This window comes from Alosa sapidissima, chromosome 1 (genome assembly GCF_018492685.1).
Source record: "Alosa sapidissima isolate fAloSap1 chromosome 1, fAloSap1.pri, whole genome shotgun sequence".
Taxonomy (NCBI): domain Eukaryota; kingdom Metazoa; phylum Chordata; class Actinopteri; order Clupeiformes; family Clupeidae; genus Alosa; species Alosa sapidissima.
The window spans coordinates 15,057,897-15,072,613 of NC_055957.1; the positions used below are offsets into that span (position 1 = coordinate 15,057,897).

Genomic DNA, 14,717 nt, shown 5'->3' on the forward strand with positions numbered 1-14,717 from the left:
CCAGCAGAAATGTAGGGAAGGATCTTCAACTTGGATCATGCATATTTGCTGAAAGATGTGCAGATAGCCTGCACATTTGTGAAGATAGTTCCCTTTTTTCCTTCCCCAAAAACATTTGTGCTTCCCAATTGTGGAAACACTTTGTGATTCCTATGAAATTGCAATCGGCACCTTCATACATTTTAAAAACAAACTCAAACAAGGGAATTAATGTTATTCCTAAATGTTATGCATTGTGCTGCATTTAATATATCTGTGTGTTTAAATAGACATCCTCTAGTACCCTCATCAGGAGCCAGCCAGAAAATTACATATAAAAGGCCTTGTTGCAGAGGACTTTAGCTTACAAGGAAGTAGATTTGAGCAACTGCTTCGCTTCCTGTTTTTGCACCTGCCCTCACAGTTAAGACTGTGACATGAAGAGGAAGTCTGCACAGAGGCCGTTAACATTGAGGCCTGTTGAGCAAGGTTGACATTGTCTCTTGACGCTTCATGCGGGGTTGCCTCTATAGAAGTGTTGGTATTTTCCTTTGTTGATGCTTCAAGTGGAACCTGAAGCATCAACCACCTTTGTAGGGTGACCAGCTCTGGTGATGGGGGAGAAGAGCCCAGCCAGCTCCCCCCTCCAAGCTGAGGGGACCAGCGGGCCAGGAGAAGGATTGGGAGTGGGCATGTTGGAGAACTCGACGCAGGAGGATCAGAACAATGGGAGGCTCTCATTCGACGATGCCGGACTCCCCGTGCAGCTTCAGAGCGGCTTGGAGACACTGCGATCTGAGAGCTCTCTGACAGATGTGACGCTCCGAGTCCAAGGGGTGGATTTCGCCTGTCATCGGGTTGTGCTGGCCGCCGCCAGCCAGTACTTCAAGTGAGTCCAAACCTCCACATCTCACAAACAGAGAGAGTGTGTGTGAATTTAGTTAAAATGTCACACTGAAAGATTGAGTTCTGTAAACAAGGTTTGAAAACAATGCCCCTCTGAAAACTGTCTTCTGTTTGGGTGTTTACCTTCAGAGCCATGTTCTGTAGTGACCTGCGAGAAAAACATGAAGACAAGATCAGTATTAAAGGGCTCGATGCAGAGACCATGGAAATCCTCCTAAATTACACCTACACGAGCAAGGCACTCATTACTCAACACAATGTGCAGAAAATACTGGAGGCAGCCAGCCTATTTCAGGTGACATTATCATACATGCTTTGACTTGCCTTTGTTTTTGTTGTTTTTTCAATCATGCTTTTTTATCTCCTGAATGCTTTTAATCATTATTCCAAGCTGCTTGCCTGACATTCATAACAAACTGTAATAATGTACTTGTTGCAGACAGACAGGGAACACTTTTTCTTTCTTTTCTTCATTCTCTATGCCTCTATGAGTCAAAAAACAGGATGCAGTAGTGGTCTCAAGGCACTTAGACAGGGAAGTGAAATTGACCCTTGTTTACTTGTACACATTTTTCCATCTGGTCTGGTCTAATGGGCGTCTGCTGGGTGGCTCCACATGTTTATAGCACACAATAAATGTCTGGTTCCATAGGCTGGGTCTAAACATCACTGAAGCATTACAGTGACAAAAACACCAGACAGATTTGTATTTGTGTAAGGCTAGTGTTTTAGATATTAAAACAAATGATCATTTCTCTTTGTTTGATCAATATTATATATATTTTGATAAATGTTGACACTGATCTGATTCTTTGGATGATGTGTAACAGTATTATACTATAATAATCTTTGAGGGAAAACTCAATAAAAAAAATAAATAATTGTCTCTCTCTAGTTCACTCGCATAGTAGAAGCCTGTGCCAGCTTCCTGGCAGAGGCCCTCCACCCAGACAACTGCGTGGGGATCCTGCACTTGGCCGACACGCATTCTCTGACCAGCCTGAAGGCCCGCGTCCAGTCCTACATCCTGCAGAGGTTCACACTGGTGGTGGCCCATGAGGAGTTCCTGGAGCTGCCCGAGGACGTGCTGGTGGGCCTGCTGCAGCGCGACGACCTGGCCGTGTCCGAGGAGGAGCACGTCTTCGAGGTGACCATGCGCTGGGTCAGGGCCCGTGAGGCCGAGAGGGCCCCCTCCCTGCCACGGGTGCTCAGGCACGTACGGCTGCCCCTGCTGGACCCCTGCTACTTTGTGGATATGGTGGAGGGAGATCCACTGGTCCGCAAGTGTGAGGGGCTGTTCTCACTGCTGCAGGAGGCAAGGGCCTATCACCTGTGTGGGAGTGAGGTCAGCTTATTGTCTAATTCATGACAAAAATGATTTTATTCAAGAACAGACTCATCATTGGTGAACACGATAACAGTAAACAAAAGCTGGCAAACTTTAGTATTTTTGTATCAGAATTGTCCATTTACTGGTCAATACAGTGTATTCATGTTCCGTACATGCCATTGAAAACTGGTTACAGCGCTGGTCTTGTCTCAATGTTTTCCCACATTCCCAGGTAATTTCAGAGCGCACCAAACCAAGAATGCAGGAGTTCCAGTCGGAGGTGTTCATGATCATCGGAGGCTGCACCAAGGACGAGAAGTTTGTGTCTGAGGTGACATGTCTGGATCCACTGCGCCGGAGTCGTCTGGAGGTGGCCAAACTACCCATGACCGAGATGGAGACAGAGACTGACAATAAGAAATGGGTGGAATTTGCTTGTATAACATTCAGGAATGAAGTCTATTTAACTGGTGAGTGATTACTGGTTTCTCTCAAAAATAGTTGGCCATAAAGAGTAGGCTAATGTGAGACTTTTATAAGTTAGATGTGTAGGCTAATGTGAGACTTTTATACGTCATTTCATCATCGATTGTGCTAGATAATACTGCTAGTGTTAGAGCAGTGCTAGATTATATTTGAAGAGGATGTGGCAGTTATTTCTTATTTCACAAGCTTCTCACAATCTTCACCAGCTGAGCAGTTAGTGAAGTTGCTGGGCGTGACTCCATGGCCTGCCTGAACGCTATGCTCCATTTCTACATTCCTTCACATCATTTTCTAAACATTAAATTCAATTCAGCAGAGAATTTCTACATTTTAAATTATTTACAGCTCAAATAAGTCATGTATGTTTATTCTGTGGTTTGGGTATTGTGGTTTTAGTATTGCATTCCTTTGTTCTGAAACTGATTACATTAGGATATACAGGCTATTTAATTAATGTCTCAGGATCAGATCAATGTGTTGTTCATTATTTTGGTATTAGATGTACCTTGTCACCAACCAAATCCTTGTCTGCTTCTGTCATGCTCATAACTGGCATCATCATTTGGGCCGATATATTTGGATTTGATCTCAAAGAAGCCTGGTAAATGGGTTGGGGTTGGTTTCCACAGGTGGGAAGGAAACTCAGCATGAGGCATGGAAGTACAACGCCTCCCTCAACAAATGGATACAGATTGAATACATGAGCCACGGTCGCTGGAGACACAAGATGGCAGTTGTGGGTGGAAAGGTTTACGTCTTGGGAGGTTTTGATGGAATCCAAAGACTGAAAAGTGTGGAAGCATACGACCCTTTCCACAACAGCTGGTCTGAGGTAGGCTGTGTAATGGGATTAAGGAATTATGGAATACAGCTGCTCTGATGACAAATTGTGATCATTTTTCTTTCAACCGCTTGATCTCTTCATTTATTTATTTCAGGCTGCCCCACTCTCCCTCTGTGTCAGTTCATTCTCTGCTGCCAGTTATGAAAAATGCATATACGTAATTGGAGGAGGTCCCAATGGCAAACTGGCCACAGACAGCATGCAGTGCTTCAACTCGAAGACAAATGAATGGACTCTCAAGAACCCAATGCCTGTTGAGGCCAAGTGCACCAACGCTGTCACCTTCAAAGACTCCATCTATGTTGTTGGTATGTATCAGACTAACTATATGCCAGGGACATAACCTACATCTTATTGATTACAGAAACGAACGAGTTTCTGCTCTCCTTTTAAAGGTGGCGCGATGAAGGCACTGTATGCTTACAGCCCAAAGGAGGATGCATGGAGCCTGATGACCACACTGACCTGCGAGAGAGCCAGTTGTGGAATTGCAGCCTGTAACAACAAACTCTTCATTACCGGAGGCCGAGACGACAAGAACGAGGTCATCGCCACGGTCCTGTGCTGGGACCCTCCGGCTCAGCGGCTGACCGAGGAGTGCGTGCTGCCCCGTGGAGTCTCTCACCATGGCAGCGTGACCCTGAGGAAGTCCTACACTCACATACGGAGGATTACAACCCCCACGTGACCACGACTTGTGCACTGGGCATCACAACATGAAAAAGAACTTGATAATCTGCCTATAACGTTTGTTCAAGCACTGGAAAGTTACTGTGTACAGGTACTTCCCCTTGAACATATCTATACTATGTACATCATGTCTTGCTTTTATGTAACATTAACTGAACTCACATCACATTTACCATTTTCTTTTTTACATCTTAATACCCCATGCATTACCATATTTTTTCATTGTTACACTGTAATAATACCCCTTAATGCCTTACAGTAATAGTCTATATAACCACTGATTGTTTAATTTTGTTCTGTATTACTATTCTACTCTACTCTGCTATTCTACTACTTATTCTTATACAGTCCATTTCATTACAAAGAACAAGGGTGTTAAAAATCAGCATTTCTTTTATTTTTTATTTTATGAAAAGACATTATGTACAAAGAACTCTTTCTGTTCGACTTCATAAAAATATACTACATATACACAAACATTCGTAAATCTAATCAATAAAACGCAAGCAACAATATGCTCTATGCGTTCCATCCCTGATCGTAAGTTCAACAATTCAGTTGTTATTCCCCCAGTTTATGCCTAGAGCTGAGACGGACTGTAAATGTACGATCCCTCAGTTGTGTAATGGCGTGGCCTGTTCCTCTGCAGCCTCTTCGGACAGCCCAGCCGAGGTGACCGCTCAGCGCCGGTGCCGGCTGTGGCCGTGGCTGGAGTGTGATCTGCTCTGATGCTTGCTCCGCTGGCCGTGCTCCCTGGAGCGCGAGCGTTCCCGGCGGTCCCGGTGGTGGCTCCGGCTGCTGCTGCTGTGCTCGTGCTTCCGTTTCAGGTAGTCCCGATCACGATCGCGGCCGCGGTCCCGCGAGGTGGAGGGCGAGCGGCTCCGGGAGCGCCGCCGTTTGATGCTGTGGCGGCTACCCTCGCTGCTCCGATGCTCGCCTTTGAGGTGGGGCAGGAGCGGCGACCGGTGGCTCTTGTGTTGCCGTGGCGACGGGCTGTGGCTGCTGTGAGAGCTGTAGGTTCCAGAACGACTGCGTCTGCTTGTGATTCTATTGGAACAAAAAACAAAAATTAAATAGCAGATTCAAGCCAAACAATTATTACTTTACATCATGAAAGTCTTTAAACTGTTAGCATCGCCTATTGTAGACCATGCTGAGATAAGGAATACTATGGCTAACATAATCACTGTAATTTGATGTGAATGGTAGCACTTACTGCCTGTGAGGGGATCGGGAATGTGACCGTGACCGGCTGTGGTTTTGACCATTTTGAAAGGTTTCCTTGGCATCCTTGTTGAGACTGAAAAGTAAAGAAGACAGTAGTCAGAGTCATGATTTTGTGACCAAAATTCAGATTCTCAAAAAACTCTTCACATAGTCATGTGTCCCTGAGCAGCCTTGTAATGTAAATGGTACAGGCGTATTACCCATTTGGGGGCATTTTGGAGATTGGCTGCCTCTCTTCCGATTCCTTTGGTGGTTTGCTGACTGGTGACTTCTCTTCTAGTTTCACTTCCCTTGGTGAACCTGCAAAAACATATTTACGTCAATTATGTACAAAGCTTTGATGAACACGTAGCCTAGCTTCGCCCTGCTATAGCTCCCAGCTCAGGTTTTGCAGTCTTACTGTTATAATCTGGAACTGATGTTTGTATTTAATATGAATTGATAAACCATTCTAAAGGGTGCACCTATCAGCGATCACTGGGGGCGGCTAAACACAATGACATGGAAATTAAGCATTTGTTTGAAATGTTGGTGTAACAGTGACGGTAGGTCTGATGGTCAGTTCAAGAATTTAAGCCAGGGGAGAATGTGCAAATTTAGGGTAAAGCAGGCAAAGACATTGTTTCCTGATTAGTTTTGGGAACAGGCTAATATGTCAGCTTGCAATGTTGTGGCAAAGGAGGACTGGACATTTCTTTGGATTCAAAATTAACAAAGTGAATTTGGGTCTGGTTATACCAGGCTAATTAATTAATCTGCACAAGAGAACCATCTGAAAGCTAACAAAAACACAAAAGTTAGGACACTCACATGGTTTGGATGCAGGGGAGAAACCCTCGGCGCCAGTGAAGGCAGGGGTGCTATTGGGATTCAGCCCCTTGGCCTTGAGCTTGGCTTCGTCCAGGAGAAGCTTCTTCTTCTCCACCTCCCTCTCCAACTGCTCGTAGTTTGGCTGTGAAATTTGGAAAAGACCCTTCAGTTCCCCTTTCTGAGGACCACGATTAAATAGTTTAAATATGAGTCACAATCTATCTCCACTCTTTGCCTAAAAATAACCAAATGATGTCAGTGGGGTGTTTTCTTTGAAATGTGTATGGAATTCCACTGTACATTACCTTCTTCCTGGAATAAACCTTCAAAGTGCTGATGCAGATCTCTTTGAGGTCCTCCTCAGTACCACCAAACAGAAGAAACCAGTGTGGTTTAGCAGGCAGAGGGATCTGTAAAGCAACACACACATTGACAGGAAGTGATTAAGTCTAAACAGAAAAGCACACACATGGGCATTTTGTCATAATCACTACACTGGAAATGCTTTTTTCGGGTTTCAGACATCAAAAAGCCCCAAGATACAAATAGTATTTATGCCATACATGTATGAACAAACCTGTAGAGCTCGGGCTGCGAGGTAGATACAGGCACAGGCAATGGTCTCCGCTTCAAATCTCACAAACACGTTCGTGCGAAGAGCGTCATTCATGTAGTTCCTGAGGGTAAAGAGACACAAATACACACCTACTATGCAACACCTGACGCACTGACCTGAAGACACTTTAGACACTTAATTTTGGAGTCTCAAACTTTGTCCTTTCTCTCTCAATAAAGATGTAGCCAGGATGGTGAAGTTCAAGGGAGCTGTCCATAACCCACAGTATTCCTAAAAAACATTACTGACATGCTCATGGGTTTAAACAGGGAACTACATTGGCATTGTGACAAATTTTGCACTGTGCTTACCTGGAGGAACAAATTCAGTATATTGAAAAGGGGCCAAGTGATGAAAATTAACTGAGCACCAAATCAGCTCATAAACTAAAATCTGTGAGTGAGTGTTCTTTACTTCCATAATGAACACGCACTCATAGTCTTTTGCCAGTTATAATTATGACAAGAATTTCACTCAGACAATATGTACACCATGGATAAATGACGTACCGTGAAAGGCCTAATATTTGGGCAATGAACAAAAGTGGCTATCAATGGCACCCGCAAAAAAAAAGAAAAAAGAAAATCCTTGACACCCCAGGCACACAGGCTGATGTTGCCTGGTAGCAAAGGCCCCCCCATTCAGAGAATCTCCGCTGAGAGCTCTCACTGGATTGGCCGTCTCGAAAAGGCCAGCCATTATGGAGGGGGGAATTCCTGAGGTCGTGCTGCAGGAGGAGTTCTGAAGTTTCTCTGACACTTACCACCATGGGCTACCCTTTAATCAAAGAGTAGAAAAAGGACAAAGTTAAAGAGAGCTCTCCATTTGCAGTGATCTAATTTGTATAGAGTAAAATGCAAACTCATGTAACCAAGGAACACAGGTGTCAAAGCTTTCTGAAGACAGTTCAGCAGACTCATTTGAAAATCAATATGAGAGAGAGGGTGTGGCCAGAACGCAAAACCCTGGCTTACCTGATTAAGTAAGTAATTCCAAGTATGGTCTGTGCCAACCAACCAACCAACCAGTAACACATGCTTTACAGTGTAGTGTTGCCACTAGATCACAGCAGTGCTGTTCAATCACTCTTCCGGCTTGATCACCTACCCACCCATCACTTATTTGGGTTGTTGACCCATTCTAAGTAGGAGAGTATGCTGTAGAAGTTCAATCTCGGGGTGTCATGACGGTTTACAAAACCTGTTTCCTTCCAGGTTTGGACTTCCAGAGTCAAATAGAGGTCTGGAAGCCCTCCCAAAATAATAAATACGTAGTTTGGTTGGCTCAGGAGTTATTATATTTTGCCTGACAGTTGGGCATCGACTGCATTCACACAAGTCAACCAGTCATATCCACTGCCAAACAGTTTGATCAAGTGGATAGACACAGAACAGACTAGTGGAAACACAGCAAATGGATATAGATCTTCCCCTGTCAAACTGTGTCAGAGAAAAATTCCACACCATGTCCACACCATGTCCAGAGTAAATAGGTCAACAAATGTAACGGCACATGATTACAAAGAACAATATCCTTACCATGCAGTTTGGACCAGCATCTGGTTCTTCTCACATTCAAGGACTTGTAGATACATGACGATGATCTAAGACAAACGAGAATTTGGTGATTTGGGTGGCGATAAAACTTGGGGTGTAAGAATGCACAGAGAAGTGCAGGTTAAACTCACCTTGTGTGGATGTTTGACATGAACACAGAATCCCAGTTCCTTGAGAATGCGGCGCTCTGCTTTGATGACTTGGTTTTTGGTGTTGATGTAGTTCTGGTCAAGAACCAAGGGTGCATATGACCTGATATGAAAAATAAAATGACATGATTCAATGACTATCATAATGAAATTAATTCAATGTATGTTACATTCAGTACCATTACAAGTGACTGACTCACCGTTTTCTATCCCTGTTTTGTTTCAAATGATGGAACACATTGATCACATCTCTCACTCGTCTAGGAGACTCTTCAATTTTCGAAGCCAAATTTATACAGGACATGGCGACAATCTGGAAAAAACGTTGATAAAAAAAGGTGTTAGAACAACCACCTGCCTTTGAAACCTTGCCTGTTAATTCAAGTCCTCCCAAACGCAAGAACAACAAAATCAACAAGTCATCATTAGGTTAAATAGGCATCCATTTTAGCTAAATCAACTTTAGTGATTCTCCCAGAGCCGTATAACGTTAGAGATTTGGATTCTGCGACCCAAACCTCTTATCGGACTATTCCGTTTAAATACCCCAACTTACCTCGAAACTATGCTTGATGAACGATTTCGAGTAAAAGAAGCGTTGGAAAAGGACTTGTCCGGTAGCCATAGCCACCTGTAACACATGAAAAAAACTCAAATGCAGCAGCAGTTGTTTGCTAAGCCAATGACTCATAGTGCGTCATGCCTACGTTGACTTGCCTTGCCTGCTTAGAAGCTAGCCGGTAGACAAAGACCGCTCTCTCAACCAAACCTAGCATTAGCTAACGCTCGCTAGCTGATTACCCAGCTAAAAATAGCTGTCCAGATCATTGAATTGGCACAAAACAAATCTGATTAACATTTCGTAACGCTTACATTACCACAGAAAAAACAAGTGTATGTATTACTGAGTGTATATCAAACCTGTGGTAACCGCAAAAGAATCCCAGCAGATTGAATCAACTCGCAACCCAAGATCCGAAGGTCCGTCTCTGTCTCGAGGTCGAGGCCATCGAGCATGGAGGGTGTCGGAGAAAGCCTTTCCTCGGGTATTATTGAACTATCAATCGCAAGATATACCTCGGAGTAATGTTTATCTCCAATTAAAATACCCTCATTGAGGGCAGGGGTGTTCAAATGTGGCGATGCTATAATGTTACTCAAAGACATCTTCACACTCGCTTCGGTACAGAATGTTACAGTGGCAAATTGAACAGCGGAAATAAACTTCGCAACGTCTAACGAGCGTCATAAGCGGAAATGACTTCATCATCATATCCGGTAAATGTTAACGCGAGATCAGGGGTGAGAAGAAGCCAAAGCCAAAGAATCCACTGTCTATGAAAGAATCAGAATCAGTTTTTTTATTGGACAAGTAGATTATACTTACAAAACGAATTTGACTTCGGTAGGTGCTAAACTCTCTGTAGTAGTAGGCTACAAATAGACATGTAGTAGTAAAACATTCAATATACAATAAGTAGGCTAATAAAGACACATACTGTACAATATAGACAACAATATACACATAGTATTAACATAATATACAAAATAGTCTACAATATACAAGTAAGGCATAGGCCTAGTATCAAGACAAGTACACATGGAGTGGAGTGGATATAAAGTGGGGATGACCCCACTTATCTGCAGTTCAGCACAGTGATGGCAGAGGGAAATAAGCTGTTCTTCTGTCTGGTTGTGTTTGTGCGCAGGGATCTGTAGCGCCTGCCAGAGGGAAGGAGGTTAAAGAGAGTGTATGCAGGGTGTGTGGGGTCTTTGATGATGTGCTCTGCCCGCTTCCTGGTCCTACCAGTGTACAAGTCCTGGAGGGAGGGCAGGGTGCACCAATTATTTTTTCAGCTGTCCTAATTATGTGTTGTAATCTGCGTTTGTCCTGTTTTGTGGCACCAAATCAAGCAGTGATGGATGTGCAGCTAGGATGGATTCAATGACAGCATTGTAGAAGATGGCCATCAGCTCTTGTGGTAGGCCATGCTTCTGCAGCTGCCGTAGGAAGTAGTACATCCTCTGCAGAGCCTTTTTAAGGATGCCGTTGATGTTGGACTCCCACTTCAGATCCTGGGAAATGATGGAGCCCAGGAACTTGAATGAGTCCACATTTGACACTGGGCTGTTGGATATTGTGAGGGGGGCAGCACTGTGGGGTACTTCCTAAAGTCCACATTTGACACTGGGCTGTTGGATATTGTGAGGGGGGCAGCACTGTGGGGTGCTTCCTAAAGTCCACCACCATCAGTCTTTGGAGTGTTTAGCTTTAGCTCTAGAAAAAGATCTGTGAGTTTAAAGAAGCTCATTAAGCAGGCTATTATTATAACCTATTAGTTTGTTTGTTTAGTAGGTTACTGAAGAAATAAGGGCAGAGAGAAGACTTCACTCATAAATGTTATGGGTGGTTATGGTATTAGCAGACGCTTTTGTCCAAAGCGACGTACGAATAACAGCTGATTTAAATATGCACAGCAGTAGGCTTGGATAATTGCAAAGATGACTTTTGCTTCTTTATTTACTTATTAACTTTTTTAGGTTACTGATAAAAAAAAAAAATCATCCTATCATTGAATTGATACTGAGCTACTCACTCTGAAGATTTGTTTCATTCTTTTCATTTTAACAGCTTAACACCACTTCCCATTAACAGGGTGAATGGCCAATTTATCCTTGCCCTTGGCCAATTACAGTTGGCTATTAAAACATGAGGGGTCAGGGTATTAAAAAAGTATTATCTTTTGTGATTGAGAGATGTTTCACCAGTGCACGTTTATATATGCCATAGGCCTATAGCAAGGAGGTAAATGAGAAGCTTTTTATTTATCCACTAAACATCTGAAATTTCAGTGTTATGAGAGTATCACACTGATGTCCAATTTTCACTTTAATTTCCAAGAATTAATCGTCCTCTGATGAAACAGCTTTGCTAATTCGCAGTATAATTTGCAGTATAAGCCTGAGGGCAACCACCTTACACTCAAATACATCATAATCTTGGACACTTTAATCAAACCAATCACTGTTACTACTGGCAGGTATTAAGAGATTTCCTCATGTAATCCAGACTTTCCCTTACATGAAGAAAATGCTCTTATACTACCTCCTTTGGGGGTTAGACATTGTGAGCACTTTTGTGTAGAGATGTACATGTGGCTTGTGGAGTGTAAAAGTAACATTTGTTCCAAGACTTATAGATGATTATTACAATGTTGTTGGGAAAGATATTTTTGGCCTTACTGGCAAAAAGATAACATGGAAATCTACAAGTTCCACAAGCACAAAGCCCAATATACAAATTAAATACATAAAGTAGCATCTGTTAAAGAAGTAATTTGGGACTCTGAATTGCTTTTCAGCCAAAGCTACCTGGTAAACCATGTAATTAAAATGTCATATGTATTATGCAACCTGGTCTCAGGTATTATGAGTCATCTGTTCCATGAACCGGGGGCTGGTGGGCTAGAACAGCTATCACCCAGAGACTTTGTACAGATGAGGCCTCTGAGACAATCACGCATGTGGCCTTCCACAGATAAACAACAGACATGTATCAGCTAATGGTCCATGTCTGACACAACAATGGACACAATCTCTCCACCTCTAAGAAATGTTTACAAGTGTGTCTGCTGTGGTCAGGATACATTTCCCTGCTACTCTACTTTTGTACACCTTTTACAAAAAAAGAGAGCAGCTGTATTTTCCCCTCACACTGTAATGTTTTCTTGGGGCCCTGTGGCAAAGAGGCTCAGCAGCAAGTGACAGGCAAACAGCACTGCGGAGGCTGGAGCCAGCTGATAGTAAACACAGGGCTGCTGTTTTGGTTCTCCCTGACCCTCTCACCCCTCACTTCAGTCCTTTGCATCTCAACGTGTAAGGCCTGAGTCATTTTTCCCATTTTGCAATGTGGCGTCAGTGGAAGGATGCCAGGGTGTGCACTGGGACTATTACAAGGGTGGGGAAAGGAGTGGAGTGTTAATAGAAAAAATCATGCCACAGTGCCCCTACTCAAACACCCAGCCTACACACTGAGAGCCACACGCAGCCACACTCTTAAAACAAATGCTACGTAAATGCACACAGTCTCATGAGTGACCTAGGGCAGAAGGTATGGAGTGACTGCCCAGCGCTCTGCACAGATGATTTGTGAAGCATTAAGCTTCAGCTACACCCAGCCTCATTACTTCTCAGCAGGTATTAATAGTTCAAGACAAACTCGTCACCTATACCTCTGCACCTCCCAGAGTCATTTGAACTTTCAGTCATGCACGTCTGCCTCTGTTGTGGTGTTCCCAATAAAGGGGCAATGAAACACCTCATTGGGAACCTGTGAGTATTTCCAAAACATATTCCTGTACACTGTTTTAAAGTAATCACATCCGCAGCAAGTTGTTCATGGTCCTGAACACATTTGTAGAACACACAAACTTTGAGTTGCCCCATTTTTACTGTGCGCAATCCCCCTGTCAGCCCCCTCAAGGCTAAAAAGTCTAAATTTTTCCATCTCCAGATGTTTTCAATTTTCCCCTGACTGAGAGGGGAGCTCTGTTCTGAATAAACTTTCTGAAAGGCACTGATCAGCACAGAAGAACTGTAGCTGTACACTGGCTATCAGTTTTAATGCTGTGAATAGCAACCTTATATTTTCAATGATATTTAATTTCATTATGTTGGTGGAATAATGTTATTTCCAATTGTCCATTATTCCAATTTGATAGAATGATAGTGGTTGTTTGACTTCTAAAAGGCAGGCAGCATAAGGAGGTGCTGAATTTAAGAGACAGCATTTAGATTACATCTGTTGTAACAAGTTTGCTATTGGTGCTATAATAAAACAAATGTGAGTGTTTACTTGTTCCTGACTATTAGAGATAGATTAACAGGTCTGACAAATGAATTAGGTTAAGTGTTTGTATACCCTTTGATTACAACACAAGACTTACAATAGTGAATTATCTGTGTAATTTTTCATTTGTAAATTGACTTCCTTGACCTCATTGACTTGTAAAGACTTCCCACTTATCCATCCAAGTTCATTTGTTTTCTATTTACCTTGGTATTGGGTAAAATGATCTATTTTAGGTTAATATCTAAGCATATCTCTTATTTGTTACACCACAAGCAATTTTTGAATGAATGCCAAGTAAAACATTTCCTTTAGCATCTGATTTGATTTAAAACTGTGACCGTGCTGAAACATTCAACTCTCTTTGAAGTGACAATTGCATGACTTACTGAAAGCTGTTGGCCCCAATACATTATTGTTTGTCCTAGGCCTATATCATTATAATTAGGGGCCAAGCAGCGAAGCTGCGAGGCAACCCACAGTGATTCTACGTTTTCTTATTATTATAACAAAACGCTCATTTGCCATTGAACCATACAGTAAAAAGTTGGGAAATTTGGCACATTGATTCGGTACAGTCATAAGATTAATTTCACTAAGTTTCATGTCAAGTGCTGTAGCGCCACCAATGTGTCAAATTTTGCATTACATCTATGCGGTTAACGTTTCAACCATACACATTTAGGTATATTTGGAATTTTTGGAAGAAGCTGAACTCAACGCAATCGATGATGTCAATTTCCGCCATATTGGACCTTACGCCAAATTGGATTTCATCAAAAACACTTAAATGTTTTCACAGGTCACAAAATATGTCCGATTTTCACAAAACTTAATGCAGATCATCGTCAGACCATGACCCAAAAAGGCATTGCTTTTTGGAGCCATATTCAAAACCTGTCGTCCGTCACGACCAATCAAGTTTGGCGGTGAAGCCGCCAAACAGGAAGTGAAGTAACATCTCAGCAAAGCTTTCACGTATCAAAACCAAACTCAGTATATGGGGTCAGGACCCAATAAGGAGGAGGTTCAATAAATTTGATGACTTTTGACCTATAGGTGGCGCTATAATAAGCAAAATTACATTTTGGCCTGTAACGGGTGATGTGTTTGGAATTAAAACTTACTAGTGGTGTCTGTTAATACTGTGGGAGGTCTTAAGTCCAACAGATGTGAATTTGTGACATCAACATAATTGATCCAGCTGCCATATTGGATTTAATCAAAAACCCTTAAAAGTTTTCACAAGTCACAAAGTTTATCCAATTTTCACGA

The 14,717-nt window shown here is 42.6% G+C and overlaps 2 protein-coding genes across 2 annotated transcripts; one reads left to right on the plus strand and one right to left on the minus strand.

Moving 5' to 3' along the window:
* The first annotated feature begins 232 nt into the window (after positions 1–232).
* On the plus strand, positions 233–4,386 carry klhl6 (kelch-like family member 6). The gene is made up of 7 exons (XM_042070820.1): positions 233–868; positions 1,015–1,180; positions 1,781–2,230; positions 2,448–2,685; positions 3,331–3,533; positions 3,640–3,853; positions 3,941–4,386. Exons 1-7 carry the CDS (start codon positions 594–596, stop codon positions 4,231–4,233), a joined length of 1,839 nt encoding a protein of 612 aa, XP_041926754.1. The 5' UTR covers positions 233–593; the 3' UTR covers positions 4,234–4,386.
* Positions 4,387–4,610: 224 nt separating this feature from the next.
* On the minus strand, positions 4,611–9,837 carry ccnl1b (cyclin L1b). Its single transcript, XM_042071105.1, has 11 exons — positions 9,515–9,837; positions 9,150–9,224; positions 8,794–8,906; positions 8,576–8,696; positions 8,427–8,491; positions 6,850–6,949; positions 6,578–6,682; positions 6,273–6,414; positions 5,663–5,762; positions 5,452–5,535; positions 4,611–5,282 (listed from the first exon to the last, which is right to left on the minus strand). The coding sequence occupies exons 1-11, from the start codon at positions 9,758–9,760 to the stop codon at positions 4,916–4,918; spliced, it is 1,518 nt and encodes a 505-aa protein (XP_041927039.1). The 5' UTR covers positions 9,761–9,837; the 3' UTR covers positions 4,611–4,915.
* Positions 9,838–14,717: the final 4,880 nt, after the last annotated feature.